We start from the raw sequence: 16541 nt of genomic DNA on the forward strand, positions 1-16541 counted from the left end.
GCTAGTCTATCATTTAAGATTACTGAGAAAGTAATAAACACTGGCATTCTGGTTACATGAGATGATCTACATGTGTTGATTTAAAACAATCATATATTTTCACTCTTGTGACAAAAGCAGCAAAATGTCTTTACTTTCAATATAGGAAAAAATTATTCCTTATTTACTACGACTGAGACAAATTAAGGATGAAACTCTACAGGCTGCAGTTAGAGAAATTTTGGCGTTAATTGGCTATGTGGATCCAGTGAAAGGACGAGGAATCCGGATTCTCTCAATTGATGGTGGAGGAACCAGGTAAAGCTAGAAAAATGATTTTTAAAAAATTCTTTTTAATGAAGTTAGTTGATTTGCAGTATTGTTTTAATTTTTGCTGTATAACAAAGTTGATGCAGTTATACATACATACATTCTTTTTATAATATATTCTTTTCCATTATGGTTTATTGTAGAATATTGAAGAGAGTTCTCTGTGCTGTTCAGTAGGACTTTGTTGTGTATCCATTCTGTATATAATAGCTTATATCTGCTAACCTCAAACTCCCACTCCATCCCTCCCCAACCCTCACCCCCTTGGTGACTATAAGACTCTTGTCTCTGTCCACTAGTGTATTAGCAAAATAGTCTTTTTAAACCTATAGATCCTAAATAATAAAAACAGAACTACCATATTATCCAACAATTTCACTTTCTGAGTATTGATCAGAAGAAAATGAAAACACTAATTTGAAAAGATATATATGTACCTTTGTTTGTTACAACATTATTTACAGTAGCCAAGATGTAGAAACAATCTGTGTCCATTGATGAATGGGTAAAGAATATGTAAGGGATATGTGTATACACACACACAGGAATACTACTTAGCCATAAAAATGAATGAAATGTCATTTGTGATAGCACAGGTAGAACTTGAGGTTATTTTGCTAAGTGAAATAAGTCAGACAGGGAAAGACAAATACTGTATGATCTTATATATGAAATATAAGAAACAAAAACAAAGCAAGAGAAAACTCAAAGACTCCGAGAAGAGCTTGGTGGTTGCCATATGGAAGGGAGGTTGGAGGGTGGGTGAAATGAATGAAGAGAAGTGAAAGGTACAAATTTCCAATTATGAAATAGGTAAATCATGGGGATGTAGTGTACAGCATAGGAACTGTAGTTAATAATATTGTATTTGCAAATTTGAAAGTTGCTTTAAAAAGTAAATCTTGAATGTTCTCATCACAAGGAAAAAATGTTATACTTTCTATGGTGACAGATGGGGCGGTCATTTTGCAGTGCATACAGATGTTGAATCATTGCATTGTACATGGGAAACTAAAACAGTGTGGTGTGCAATTATACATCAGTTGAAAAAAAATACCTGTAGATCAGATCAATTGTAAGAATTTTTTAAATTGATTCAGTATAATTATGACATTATAAAACCAAATTCTAAAGTAAAACATGAAATTGTTTTTCTCGATTTACTGATTTATCAATCTAAGAACTTCTTTTAACATATACCTGAATTTCCTGTTATTTTAATGTGACCTAGTCTTATGTTTTAGTTTACCTTCTCAGACATTTTTGGTAGTTTAGGACAGTTTGTCAACAATGATTCTCTTAAAATTTTGGCAATGTTATGTAATGTTACCTTTCTTTTATTGTGTGTATCTTACCTATATATATTAGTCACCTAGTAATAAGGTGATTGTTAGAAAAGGAGCCTATATCAGTAACTTCCTGACTCCCTACATCTTGCAGACACCAGTTCTGGTATACACAAGAAATATTTAATGCATTCTTAGCTCAGAAGGAGATTTCACCATCTCCTTTCACCAATTGGTAAAATTCACCAGTTTCACCATCTGACTCCTTTCTTACTACTGGCAATCCATCCATGCTTGCTAATTGTGTAGTTCCTTATTATTTGTTGGCTAGACACTTTGGCTTGGTTTTATAAATCTTTTCCCCCTAAAATTTCTAGCTTGTGTTCTACTTCCCTGCCATCTCTACTCTTCCTTTAAGAGATAACAACTAGAAAAACAGAAATGTATAATGTGTGCTATGAAGAAAAATAAGGCAGAGTGAAAGGATAGAGTGTAACAGTGCTGTTTGAAAGAGTGATCATGACTGTGAGTTTTTGAAGAAATAACATTTGAGTTGAGTTCTGAAATAAGAACCTTAAAGAGCATTCAAATGTCTGTTTAGAGTGAGGGATCTATAGAGTGAAAAGAGGTTTGTGACCAAAGAGTATTTGATTTCGTTTTATTAGTCAATTTAGAAGAGAACAGTTGGTGCTAAATACCCTGCAATGCCTGGCATAGTTCCTACAGCAGAGGAACATCTTGCCCAAATGTCAGTGATGTGCTGTTGGGAGACCCTGGTTTAGGGGACTATGAGAAAGCAGCGAGGATGGGAAATTTGTACAGAATGAGTAAGATAAGAAGCCTCATGAGAAAAGGAACCCTTCTTACTCGTTCTGCCTGGTACAGCATTAAACATAGACTCGACCTAGAAATAATACTGGTTTTTAAATTGTCCAGAATTACTTTATGAATACTGCATTTTAAAAACAGTTTTCTTCTGGCTTATACAAGTAAAACTTGGGAGAAAAAAAATACAAAGAGAAACAAGCCAAACATAACATATCTCACATATCCAAGATTATTTTTACTATTTTGATTTATTTCTTCAAATATTTTTTCTGTATGAATATATATATATGTGTGCATGTGTGTGTGCATGTTTTATTTTCCTTTTCATAAGATAATGGAGGGCACACTGTTAAATATATTTTATCTGGCATGATCTTTAATTCTTCATGTCTCACATTAAAGGCACAGTAAATCTGCAGTGTCTCTCATAAATGATCTTGTCTTATCAGCTGTCTTCGAATTTACATTATTTTTACAATTAATAATAGTCTTTCATTTTCTATTTTAATAATACAATATTTTCTAGTGACTTTGTGCTTGCAATATCAAAACACAATTTGACACTAAATTTTATTTTATGGTACCTGATTAATACAGTGTTCTCTGCTCCACACCTTGTATTGAGATGAAAACTTTTCATTGTGTATTTATATCCTCCAATATTAAGGATTGTCCACCTGTTACACACACCCTGAATTGGCCCGCATCTCCTAGGCTGTTCCATCTTTCACATTTGAAGCTACTTGCTACCTTTGGTGAGGATTCAGAAATGAACAAAGTCAGCAGCGTAAATTAATACCTCCTTAGTGCAGAACCTTGTCTTGAGATAGTTGAGAGTTTTAAAAAAATGAATAAAAGAGAGCTTAAAAATATGACTGATGAATTACAGAAAATGAAATGTGTAGAAGCATAGGTTTACCAACCATGTTGGTAAGTGGAGAAACCAATTCATGACATCCCCAAACCAGTGAATACAGAGTTTAAGCAATTTCCAGAGTTGTAGTGTCTGCTAAAATACCTTATATTGCCATATCTTCATTGTCTTATTTAAAGAGATACTAGTGTAAATGGCACACCACTCCAGTACTCTTGCCTGGAAAATCCCATGGACGGAGGAGCTTGGTGGGCTGCAGTCCATAGGTCGCTAAGAGTCGGACCCGACTGAGCGACTTCACTTTCACTTTTCACTTTCATGCATTGGAGAAGGAGATGACAACCCACTCCTGTGTTCTTGCCTAGAGAATCCCAGGGACGGCGGAGCCTGGTGGGCTGCTGTCTATGGGGTTGCACAGAGTCGGACATGACTGAAGCAGCTTAGCAGCAGCAGCAGTGTAAATTCAAAATCTGCTGCTGTAACCCAGGTTTCAGTACCATTATTTAGATACTGTATTTTCAAAAGCAATCCAGAAACCTTTGGCTAGTTTTCATATTAGCATATAAACTAGAAAACCAGGGATTGTTTTAGTAAATAGATTAGCTTTCCTTAAAACAGGACTTCTCATTTTTGCCTTTTGTTTTTCCTACAGGGGTGTGGTTGCTCTTCAGACACTACGAAAATTAGTTGAACTTACTCAGAAGCCAGTTCATCAACTCTTTGATTACATTTGTGGTGTAAGCACAGGTAATTGCTGTTATTATATGGAAGTGGTGCATCCCAGCAGTGCATTAAGCAAAAGAACATTAAACTCTCATGATTAAGATCATGGTCATTTCCTGAAATGATGGATGTTAGTTTCATATTTTGATACTGAATAGTCCTTTAATTTGCTTAACTTTTAAAAATGCTTATTGGAAATAAGTTAACATTCAGAAATAGATTTTAGTGTGCTTTTCTAATATGTTTTAAATAAGCCACAGTGACAAGAACAATTTGTAAATTAACTGCCTTACGAAAAGTAACAAAATGGTGAAAAAGTGAGTGTTAGTTGCTCAGTCATGTCCAATTCTTTGCAACCCCATGGACTGTAGCCCGCCAGGCTCCTCTGTCCATGGGATTCTCCAGGCAGGAATACTAGAGTAGCTTGCCATTGTTTTCTCCAGGGGATCTTCCTGACCCAGGAATCAAACCTGGGTCTCCTGGATTGTAGGTGAATTCTTTACGTCTGAGTTACCGGCGAAGCCCACAAGATGGTGGGTATTCAAAATTGTACTCGAACCAATAGAACATCAAGGATGGATAAGATTTTGCTTTCTTTTGGAAAGTGTCCCTCTGTGAGGAAATCTTTTAAACGGATTCTCACATTTATCTGTTTAAGTTTTGATTTCAGACAACTAGATAAAAAAGGATATAAGAAGCAGTTTTCACAGAGGGATACTTTTGCTACTCACATATTCCTAACTGATGTACATTTAAAATTCCAGTTTCGTATTTATATGGAAGAAATTGGCAAGTTAGAGTATAATTGTTTCTGAATAATTTTCTAGTTTTTCACTGACTCACTATCAGATGAGTGTTTGTTTTGCTTTCCGTTTGTTTTTCTGTTTCCTATATCAGCTCTCTCACCCGTGTATCACCGCCACCCACCCCCACACCTACTCTCCTGTGTGCACAGGAAGCTTCTCAGGGTGCCCTGCCTATTGCTTCAGTTGAGTTCAGTCGCTCAGTTGTGTCTGACTCTTTGCGACCCCATGAATCGCAGCACGCCAGGCCTCCCTGTCCATCACCAACTCCCGGAGTTCACTCAAACTCACGTCCATTGAGTCAGTGAGGCCATCCAGCCGTCTCATCCTCTGTCGTCCCCTTCTCCTCCTGCCCCCAATCCCTCCCAGCATCAGAGTCTTTTCCAATGAGTCAGCTCTTGGCATGAGGTGGCCAAAGTACTGGAGTTTCAGCTTTAGCATCATTCCTTCCAAAGAAATCCCAGGGCTGATCTCCTTCAGAATGGACTGGTTGGATCTCCTTGCAGTCCAAGGGACTCTCAAGAGTCTTCTCCAACACCACAGTTCAAAAGCATCAGTTCTTCGGTGCTCAGCCTTCTTCACAGTCCAACTCTCACATCCATACATGACCACAGGAAAAACCATAGCCTTGACTAGATGAACCTTTGTTGGCAAAGTAATGTCTCTGCTTTTGAATATGCTATCTAGGTTGGTCATAACTTTCCTTCCAAGAAGTAAGCGTCTTTTAATTTCATGGCTGCAGTCACCATCCGCATTGCTTACTGCCCAGGTAACGCTCAAGGACTATTAGCATTACAGATCCCTGCTGTATATTTTACTGCTTTACCTGATAATTCCTTACTTTACATTAGTTTATCATAATAATTTTTTTCTATTTTTTTCTCATTCTTTAGAATTATGATAGTAATCCTAAAGGCTACCAGCATCAAAGCCAAATGATTTCTCTGTATTATCTGGATCAAGTATGACATATTCCCAAAGGGCATGTTAGTTTATGCTCCATTTTGAAAACTCAATAATGGTTGTGGGGATAATTTCAGAAGCATAAGGAGTGGTGATTCCTGTGATGTTCCACTGAACAGTGATTCCTCAGATGATAGCAAATTTTGAAAAACCTGGGTTAAAGAAGGTTAAGGGGTTTCCCTGGTGGCTCAAATGGTAAAGAATGTGCCTGCAATGTAGGAGACCCAGCTTTGATCCCTGGGTCGGGGAGCTTCCCTGGGGGAGGGCGTGACAACTCACTCCAGTATTCTTGCCTGGAAAATCCCATGGACAGAGGACCCTGACGGGCTGCAGTCTATGGGGTCTCAAGAGTCAGACATGACTGAACTAACACATAACAAAGAAAGTCAAACAGTTTTCTTTACAGACGCACTTCTTAGATGTTCTAGTATGTTAAAAATGCATTGTGACTCACTCTCAGGATAGGAGAATAATACTTATATACCCAATTGATGTAACTATGGAAACTTTTCTTGAAGAGACCTTTCCCAGGGCAAATGTTCTTGGAATTTTTTTCCTGAAGCTGTTATCCTGGCCATTTCTGTTAATATTTGGAATGGTCCTAGATTCATACCTTTAAATGTATCTACAGGCACCCTGGTTAGTAGGTGGATGCTCAATAAGCGGGATTTAAATCAGAGATTCATCCATGGAGTAGAGTATCTTGTGTGATAGGCGCATTTCTGCACTTAGCAGTGTATCTTTTCCACTGTGTCTTCTTGATTATGTTAACCTTAACTTACAGTGCTCATAATTTTCCTTTCTTTTTCATTTTGTATATTCTAATGTGAAACTTTTGTTTGCACATATAGTTTTTATAAAGTTAAAAATACATATTTAATTTAAGGTTAACATCCCTGTTGTTCTTTTTTTCTACCTGTACAATAAAATTCAATTTTTTTTTTAATATCTTTATCTTTATAGTAGCTTTCCTTATAAGCAACTTAATTTTGGGGGCAAGTTATTTCTAGTGTAAACATTTTCTGAAACTTGATAAATAACAATTTGTTACATAGTTATAGCATACAGTGAATTTTAAAACAAGCTGAAGACTTCTTTTACTAGAATAAGACTTAAAAAATACATACAATATTTAAAATGCATTATAATAATGATTTACTGTTTTTGTTTCTTTTTGTAAGCAGCAATGCCATACAGATCTTTGCCCCTCCCACCCTCTCTGCATCCCCCAAAGCATTCTTCGCCCCTTTTCCTCCTTAGTTCAGGGTTATGCCAGTTCGGTACACTAGATGGCAGTGTGTGATATCAGTTGCAGCTAGGGTATTAAATCAGCTGTTTAAAAAGACATCCCAGAGACCTAATTTCTTTGTTATGCGAGTTCCTGGGACCAACGTGAAGGTGTAATTATATTAATGAATTGATAAGTTGTCAAATATACTGTATTCTGTGATTAAAACTAAGGAATTAAGATTAGAAAGGACATTACCTACCACAGTATCTTAATTATATGTTATTTAATGTAAAATAACACTTTTGTATATATTTTAAAATTATCATCAGTGGTTAGTATTTGTTGAATCTTCATTGAGGCCTGGTAATTCCATTTACATGTGTTATCCCAGTGTTACAATAATGTATAAATTTTAGTTATTGTAATTTTCCTTATTTTATAGATGAACAAGATGAGAGCTCTGGGAGGTTAAGAGGTTTGTCTCAAGTGATACAGTCAAAAAGTATGAAAGCTATAATTTTAACCAGGTCTGTGACTCAGAAGGTCTTATAAGTACTATAATGGTCGTGCTGATAAAAACTAAAGATTCTTTCTTTCAGGTGCTATATTAGCCTTCATGTTAGGATTGTTTCATATGCCCCTGGATGAATGTGAGGAACTTTATCGAAAATTAGGATCAGATGTGTTTTCACAAAATGTCATTGTTGGAACAGTCAAAATGAGTTGGAGCCATGCATTTTATGACAGTCAAACATGGGAAAACATTCTGAAGTAAGTTGTATTTATTCTTTTAAAAAATGTCTTGTATTTAAACAAAGCAGAAAAATGTAAATACTCAATTGTTGATCTCCTTCATTAGAAATAACCACTGTTAATATTTTGGTGAAGTGTATTCTATTTACTGCTTTTTTGGGCTCACATGTGTGAGATTGGTATGTAAAAATTGCAGTCACCTTTTTAAAAGTTGCGACAACATTGTGTGTAGGACACGTTTGCCTCCTGTTGTTTCTCCTTCACAAACAGTTTCCCCTAGGCATCTGCAGGATATTGGTTCCAGGAACTCTCAGGGTACCAGAATCCACAGGTGCTCACCAGCCTTATTTAAAAAGGCATAGTAGTATTAGCCTTTCTCAAGTCATTAACAGATATTGTTCTAAAAGATTTAATAATTTTTAAACATTTTCCCCAAAATACTATAAAGCCATTATACTCACTTTAAAAATATAAGCATAAAGTAGAAACTTAAAATCACCCACAGTCTTATATTCAGAGCCAAGGACCTTATATTTTCTAATTTTTTCCCCTAGATGATACATATTTTCATATATATTTTATATGGTGGAAGTTATATTGTAATTACAATTTTCTATCTTTTTCCCTTTTTTCAACTTTATTAAAATCCCTTGACATATTTTTAAAAAGACTCAGCTGCATTCTGCAGGGTGATGCCATATTTTCTTAACCTAATGTTAAGATTTATGATTTTATGTTTTATGTTTCTGATTTTTTTGTAATTATGAATAGTGCTGTTGTAGGAAAGTTTACATTTCTGCCCACACTTCAGAATATATCAGTAGGTCAGTTTATAAGAGGCATAATTATTTGGTCAATACTGATATTTTTCTAAAGTAATTATTAAATATGAAATCAAAAATATATAAAGAAAATAGTGAAAATGTATAGTTCTGCAGAGACCAAAATCACTATTAACATGGTGATGTACATTTTTCTAGAATTTCTTAGAGATAAATAAGTGTATGTGTGTGTGAGGTTGTGAGTATGCATTTGTATTCATACCATTTATAAAATTGGGATGATAATGCATGTGCATTTTCACTTAGTATTTTATTTTTATTGGTTTCCTGTGTCATTAGATATTTTTTGAGACATGTTTTAATGATTGTTCACAGTCCATTTTATGGATGTACTGTTTTTTAACATATTTCCTAGTGGAAAAAAGAGGATATTTCAGATATTTTTGCATCTAAAATAAAGTTTTGGTGGATACCCTGCATCTCTACTTAAATCTCTGGTTATGATTTTAAGATAAACTTCTTCGGTGAAATTTTTTGGGTCAGAGAGTTTACATGTTTTAAGAATCTTTTAAAGATAGATATATGTGTATACCTGAATTGATCTTTAAATCAGTTGTCCCAGCTTAGCCACCAGAATCAATTTGTGTTTGCATTTCATGAAATACTTAACACCAAGCATTTTAATTTTTAAAACTTTGTCAGTTTTAGAGGTTTTTAAACTGCTATTTCCAGTTGGCATCACGTTGGTTATTGATAAATTTGAACATTTTTTCAAAATTTCTTTTTAGTGTGCAGATTTCAAAAGTGTAGTACTTGCTCATTTTCCTACTGGGGCTTTGTGCACTATATTATAAATGTACTAATCATTTGTTGATATGTTGAAAATGTGCTTTTTAATTAACAGTATTTTTTAATGTGAGCTTAAAATTTTCATGTAGTCAGATCTTTTCCTTTAATTTGGAACTTTGATATTTAGAAAATGTTTTCTACCTCGAAATCAGGCAAATCTTTATATTATTTTCTAGTCCTAAAGTTTAAATTTGTTTTTTTTAGGTCATGATTAAGTCTGATGGTTCTGTGGTTTAAACTCACTCATGGCTGCTGGCAGCCAGTGGGCAGCTCAGCTGAGATGGGCGGGACAGCTGGTCTTCCTCATCCTGGGCTTTATCCCACTGTGGCAGTCTCAGAATTCCATCAGGGCAAGCACAGAGCATGAGGACTCACCAAACCTTAGTTTAATGACATATTTGCTGATGCCCTGTTGACCAAAAGCACTCACACCCAGGATCTGTGTGGAAAGGGACTGCATACAAGTGTATGGAAATGAGAAAGAGAAGATTGGAAAATTCAGTGAAGGCCTTGCTGTTAATGCTCTACCATGTCCATTCCCTGGCCTTTTGAGTCATTTTTGTTTCCCTCTCATTGTTTATTGAGAACATATTTATATTCTTTTTTCCCTGGGATAATGATTTTGTGTTACTTAACGAACACTTTTTAATTACAACATCAGTAGAATCTGGGAATGTTTTATTTTATTTTAACATTTCTCCAAAATAAACAATTAATGTTTCGATTTTCTCTTCAAATTTATATTCATAACAATTCACTAAAACATTTTAGCTCTTTATAAAATTAAGCCTTAAACAAAAAAATAAATGTGACCTTTGCTTAAAGTGTGAAAGTAGCATACTCCCAGGATCTCTGTCCCAATTTTACAGAAGATTTCTATGAGAAGATAAAGTGAAAGACACTTAGGAGAACAAAATTGCCTTGATCTTCATGCAGAAGAAACATGCAGATCTGGTTGGGGAAGACAAAGATCTTGTCCTTAATAGAAAGCATTTTACATTGTGTTTATAAAAGATAATAAGGGTATGCTGCTGCTGCTTCTGAGTCACTTCAGTCGTGTCTGACTCTGTGCGACCCCATAGATGGCAGCCCACCAGGCTCCCCTGTCCCTGGGATTCTCCAGGCAAGAACACTGGAGTGGGTTGCCATTTCCTGCTCCAGTGCATGAATGTGAAAAGTGAAAGTGAAGTCGCTCAGTCATGTCCCACTCTTAGCGACCCCATGGACTGCAGCCTACCAGGCTCCTCCATCCATGGGATTTTCCAGGCAAGAGTACTGGAGTGGGGTGCCATTGCCTTCTCCGAATAAAGGGTATATTGCTACCTAATTTGTAAATATGTGAAATTCACTAATAATCTAGTTGAGAAATGTAAGTACTGTTTGAAAAAAATGTTGTTAGAAAGGCATTTTTCCTTATTGAGGCAAGTTGAAAAAAAAAAACATTCTTTATATTTAGTACAGGGGAAAAATACATAATTTTTAAGTCTGGAAAAAAAAAATCAGCACTGAATAAAATTTCCTTGTAATGGAGTTGTGAAAATTGCTGCCCAAGGGTAATTCCTATAATGTTGCAGTAATTCAAATGTCAGTTCAGATGGTTTAAAAAGCATTTTTGGGGGGTGGCATAGGCTCTGTATTACTAAAACAGGTTTGAAATCTGAATGTCTTGATGTGGTTTTTAGACTGTTCTGTATGTAGCCTGTCATAGTTCAGCACTCTTATTTCAGCACAGTTCCTTTATCCTATCAGGAGGACCCTGAAAACAACAAATTTGTTCTGCCTCTGTGCCTTTACTCTGTATATGTTCTGGCTTTTAATGTGTTTTCTTGCCATCAGTGGTGTCCTTGTCAAGCTATACCTCCATCCATCTTTCCTAAATAAGAAAGCCTGTATTGACCCCTCCCCACAGACACACAACCTCCTGCAGAATTGCAGATACTTGTAGTTTGAATTGGAGGTTAATAGGTAGCTATGTATTGTTTTATGTGCATTAGTTGGATTGTAAGCTTCCTAGAGGAGATTTTTCTTTTTGTCCCACATAACAGGAACTGCCTAGTGTATGTTCCCTGATATTGGGAAATAAATCATTTTGATATAATTTAATTCTTCTCCTTTAATAAAGGGACAGGATGGGATCTTCACTAATGATTGAAACAGCAAGAAACCCCAAGTGTCCTAAGGTAAGTTTAGAGTCTCTTAAATATAACACCTATGGGCTTCCCTGGTGGCTCAGACGGTAAAGTGTCTGTCTACAATGCAGGAGACCCGGGTTCGATCCCTGGGTTGGGAAGATCCCCTGGAGAAGGAAATGGCAACCCACTCCAGTACTCTTGCCTGGAAAATCCCATGGACAGAGGAGCCTGGTAGGCTACAGTCCATGGGGTCGCAAAGAGTTGGACATGACTGAGCAACTTCACTTATATATAACACCTATATGCAATTGAAGGTCAGGTGAATAGAATATTATGAAGGCCCTTCATTAAGGGAAAAGTTTTCTTAGGAACTGCTGTTAATAGATTATATTGATTCCTTATATATTGGGTCATTTTATGAAGATACAGAATGTGAATGATGGAGCTTTTCTGTATCAAGTAAAATAAAACAAAAATTTAAGAACGTGAAAGACTGGGACTAAAGATAAAGAATTATTATAGGGTTAATCTAATCTAGGGATTTAAGGGAAACTGTGGCATTTCCCCCCATAGATTTTTTTAAAGAAACTTCATGTGCCTCGTGAGTATATATTAGGTTAATATACAAATGGAATTCCAACCTTTAAAAATGTCAGTGTTACTAGAATGTGTCTTGGTATGGCTCCTCTTTTTATTTATTTTGTGATCTGAGTATTGCTTGAGTCCTGTGTCCTGTATTAAGACTCATTATTTGATTAAGGAATAAGGGTTTATGTACCTGTGCAGCTTGTATTTATTCTTGAATAACAAGCTGTAACCATGAAAAATCAGATACAACTCTCTCTATTGCTCTTTCACTCCCGCTTACACATATTTTCGTTCATTCTTTAGATATTAATTATGTACCCCATGTGTCAGCACTGTGCTGGGGACTTTGGATACGTTAGTGAGTAAATGCCAACATGGAGTTTACAGTCCAGTAGGGCAAAGTAAGCATTAGTCAAATGATCACACAAATGAGATGCAGTTTTCCTGAAATAAGTGCTTTGGAACACAAAAACAGTTCTCTGAAATCATGTATTTACCAAGGACATGAGGGAAGACTGCTGTAAGGAAATGTACTTTGAGGTTTCAGTGTAAGGGCTGATGAGCAGTCCTGGCAAAGGGAACAGTCTATACAAGAGGAGCCTTCCAGAAATGCAGGCCCTAGAGATTGGACCCTAGGGATCCAAGGGCAGCGTGTGCAATGAGGTTAGAGGGATAGCTCCTTCAGACCATGTGAGGCCTTGATGATGAGATGCAGTAGCTCGTTGGAAAGGACCCAAGGATGAATGCTACACCCCTTGTTTGTTCTCTTGTGTCTTCAGGGCTTCTTGTTTGTTCTTAAAATGTGAGCCTTGCCAGACTTTAAAAAAGAAAAAAAAGAGTGGGTGTGAGGGAACTGCAGCCACCTCAAAAAGTAATTCACTCCTGATAAATGAGGCAACCACCCACACCTTTCGTAATTGAGCCTGCCTGTATACCAGTTAATGAAAAGACTCTAGATTTTAGTATATGGCCAACTCTTATCCATAGTGGCCTACAGACACACTTAGGTCACTCACAGGAACTTGGAATGTGACTTTTGGTTTATAAAATAGCAAAGCACACAGGCCTCTTGCAGGACTTGGCATAGAGCCCTAATAACTTAGGCCTCACCAGTACCATTCAGCTTCTTAAAGTTCATATAGCAGGTCATTAATAGATACATCACATTTTATATAAATTCAACTGATACTGATAAAATCTGAGACCCTAGGTGATAAAGATTAGTTTTTTTAATTAAAAAAAAAAAAACAACCCAGCCACCAGTTACTATGATCAAAAAGCCTAGAGAATTAGTTTATTGTGTTAGAGTTTCAGTTACTAAAGTCATAATGCTTTCAAAGAGCACAGGAACAAAGATTGATTTATAAGTGATAGGAAATTAGTGTATTATTCATCTTTAGTTTTTGTTTGTTGCTACTACTGCAGTATCATATAAAGGTCTGCAAATTTATGCCTTCTTGAATCTCTTTTTAAGTAGCTAATCAAATCACGCAGTCAAAGAATATCTTTTATTACTGTTCTCTCATAATGCATTTCTCAAAATTGTCCCAGCCCTTGTTACTGTTTTCCCATTAAAAAAAAAAAAACAACAAAACCTGTTTAAAAGGATCTGCTTCTGTTAACATTAGGGTTATGTTATACACTTTACCTTGATAGGTACAGTTGTACAATGTTCATTCATACCACTAAATATTTAATTTTTACAGTCCCAAATATTGCTGCTTACAATGCGTATTGTCCACTTTTTAATCGACTAGGTCGCTGCAGTAAGTACCATAGTGAACAGAGGGATAACGCCAAAAGCCTTTGTGTTCAGAAACTATGGACATTTTCCTGGAATCAACTCTCACTATTTGGGAGGCTGTCAGTATAAAATGTGGCAGGCCATCAGAGCCTCATCCGCTGCTCCGGGCTACTTTGCAGAATATGCGTTAGGAAATGATCTCCATCAAGTAAGTTGACTGTGTGGCTTGTCTTCTAAAACTTGACATGACTGAAGAGTCGGCACTTACAACTGAACTTAGAGGGATGCACCAGGGAAACTCTCCTCATGTCTCCATGTGGCAAAAGATGTGTGTGCAATAAAATAGGATATTTTTAGCTGTTTGTTTTTCTTAAATTAACAATACTCTCTGGTTTGAGAGTGTATTTTAGGAAAGATGCGTTTGTATCTTCTGAAATGAGATTCATGACCATTTACAATAATTTTAATTTGATGGAAAAATGAAGTAGTATGTGTGACTGGCTTTCCAGATGTGATAAAAATTAAAAGTGAAACAGTCCCGAAAAATGCAGAATGCAGTCTGTTAACAGTTTTGGTGGATGTATTTGGAAGGAGATGTAATAAAATAGTAATACTAAACATTCAGTAGGTTAGTTAGGTGCTAGACACCTATAATGTCCTTTGTACGCATTTCCTCATTTAATTATGACTGCTTATGATGCTGGAGAAGGAAATGGCAACCCACTCCAGTGTTCTTGCCTGGAGAATCCCAGGGACAGGAGAGCCTGGTGGGCTTCCGTCTATGGGGTCGCACAGAGTCGGACACGACTGAAGCGACTTACCAGCAGCAGCAGCTTAGGATGCAGATAGAGTGATGTCCATTTTGCAAATGAGAAATTGAAAACTTAAAAAAAATTAAGTGACCAGACTAGGGTTGCAGCTGTTAATTGATGGAGTTAGGGTGCTGTCTATAATTATACTATTTTAAAATTTATGGATAAGTGATCTGTTAAGCTGAACATTGTTCTATAATGTTGAATGATATATTCTTTTTCTTTGACAGAGACTTTTATCATAAATTATTTTCCCTGTCAAGTTTTCCCACTATTTATGAAAATCTTAACTCATAGTTTATACTCAGTGATAAAAAAGTCAACAAAGGTTTTGAGCTGATAACTTCCAAAATATATGTTTTAATGTATGCTTAAAGAGTCGGACATGACTGAGCCACTTCACTTCAATGTATGCTTAGTTTGTTATATGCTACTACACTTAAAATTCCTTGATGGAATCGATAACCTTAACTTTCCTGCCTGGCTCAGTATTTAGATATAGTTGAGAAGAAAACTTATTTTGATAATAAATTTTAGATATTGTTCAAAAACTCATAGTTTTTATATAAATGCATAGCATCTATATATGTGTTAATGTTATAATATCTAAAACATTGTTATCAAATTCATCTTCTATAACTTTATGTACCAGCTTAGATATATTATAAGTGTTACATTCAGCTATCTCATTTTCTTTCTGTCTTACCATAAGTAATATTATAATCTTGGTAATTAAGAGATTAAAATCGGTTCCTTTGGTCTCTGGAGTCAGTGCAGACTGTTTCCTACTTGGTCAGCTCAGTCATTGCAGAGTTATGTAAGGCACTTCCCATTCTCGCTTTCCTTCGCTTTATTCCTCCCCCTCAGGGCAGAAAGTGCTAGCTATAGAGCTTTGTTCTGACATTTTATTTCGAGATTTACTGATCAAAATAAAAATTGGATTTTAATATATATGTTGCCATTTGTAACAATGACTTCTTCATATTCCATAGTGTTTTCACCATGTCATAAATGGAGAAATAACAATTTATTCGGAAATGTAATAGTTAATGTTTATAGCTTACAACTTGAAGACTTGTCATGCTACAAAATTGCAGTTATGCCAAATACTAGTGAAAGTTTCAGGGCCCTACATTCCCAGACTCCAAAAGAAGTTCTCTCGTTTGCTCTTTATGCTTTATCTAAGAGGAAGTAGTTCTAAGATTTAATTTAGTCCTATAGAATGCAAATCATAAACTAAAATAATTCAGCAATTCTTTTTCCATTTCAAATTAGTGATATTCCTTTCCATGCAAAGCAATTTTTATTTTGATGACCTTAATATTTGAACTTAGGCTGGTCTACAGATTAAAATAATTTATATAAATTTTATTTAAAGCATGTAACTATGCAGAGAAATATGCTCAATATTTTGTAATGACCTCTGAGGGAAAAGAATCTGAAGAAGAAAATACTTAGTTTCGTAAACATATATATATATATAAAAGAATTGCTGTGCAGACACAACGATTACACCACCACCACCTCCATCACACCTGAAACTAACATGATATTGTAAATCAACTGTTCTTCAATTGTAAAAAATTTAAAAATAATGCATAAAATAATATATGCAGAGAATATACTTTCATGTAAATCAATGACTTGATTCCAGAAAGATTAGCACATCTAACTTAAGAATATTCTGATAGAATCTAGAATCTAAGCAAACCATATTTGAGCAAATATTTTCCTTATTCCATATTTCTTTCTGTATACTTGAAGAAATGGCATATTTTTCTCTTCCAAAGACACCATGTAAGGCTGATTAGAGTATTCTAAGATATGAATGATCTTAAGTGCTTAAACAAAGAAAACATTCAAG

General features: G+C 35.5%; 1 protein-coding gene across 4 annotated transcripts in view; it reads left to right on the top strand.

The window, feature by feature from the left end:
- The window catches only part of PNPLA8 (patatin like domain 8, phospholipase A2), a 65219-nt gene that overhangs the window by 38790 nt on the left and 9888 nt on the right, over window positions 1-16541 (top strand). For all 4 annotated transcript variants that reach the window (XM_086396816.1, XM_086396819.1, XM_086396817.1 and 1 more), the window contains exons 4-8: window positions 146-297; window positions 3950-4044; window positions 7617-7788; window positions 11524-11581; window positions 13879-14073. In XM_086396816.1, the coding sequence (XP_086252942.1) occupies window positions 146-297; window positions 3950-4044; window positions 7617-7788; window positions 11524-11581; window positions 13879-14073 (672 nt within the window). The remainder of the gene's footprint in view (window positions 1-145; window positions 298-3949; window positions 4045-7616; window positions 7789-11523; window positions 11582-13878; window positions 14074-16541) is intronic.

This window comes from Bos grunniens, chromosome 4 (assembly GCF_055505025.1).
Source record: "Bos grunniens cultivar Pamir isolate PY7600 chromosome 4, Bosgru_T2T1.0, whole genome shotgun sequence".
In the NCBI taxonomy this organism is placed as follows: domain Eukaryota; kingdom Metazoa; phylum Chordata; class Mammalia; order Artiodactyla; family Bovidae; genus Bos; species Bos grunniens.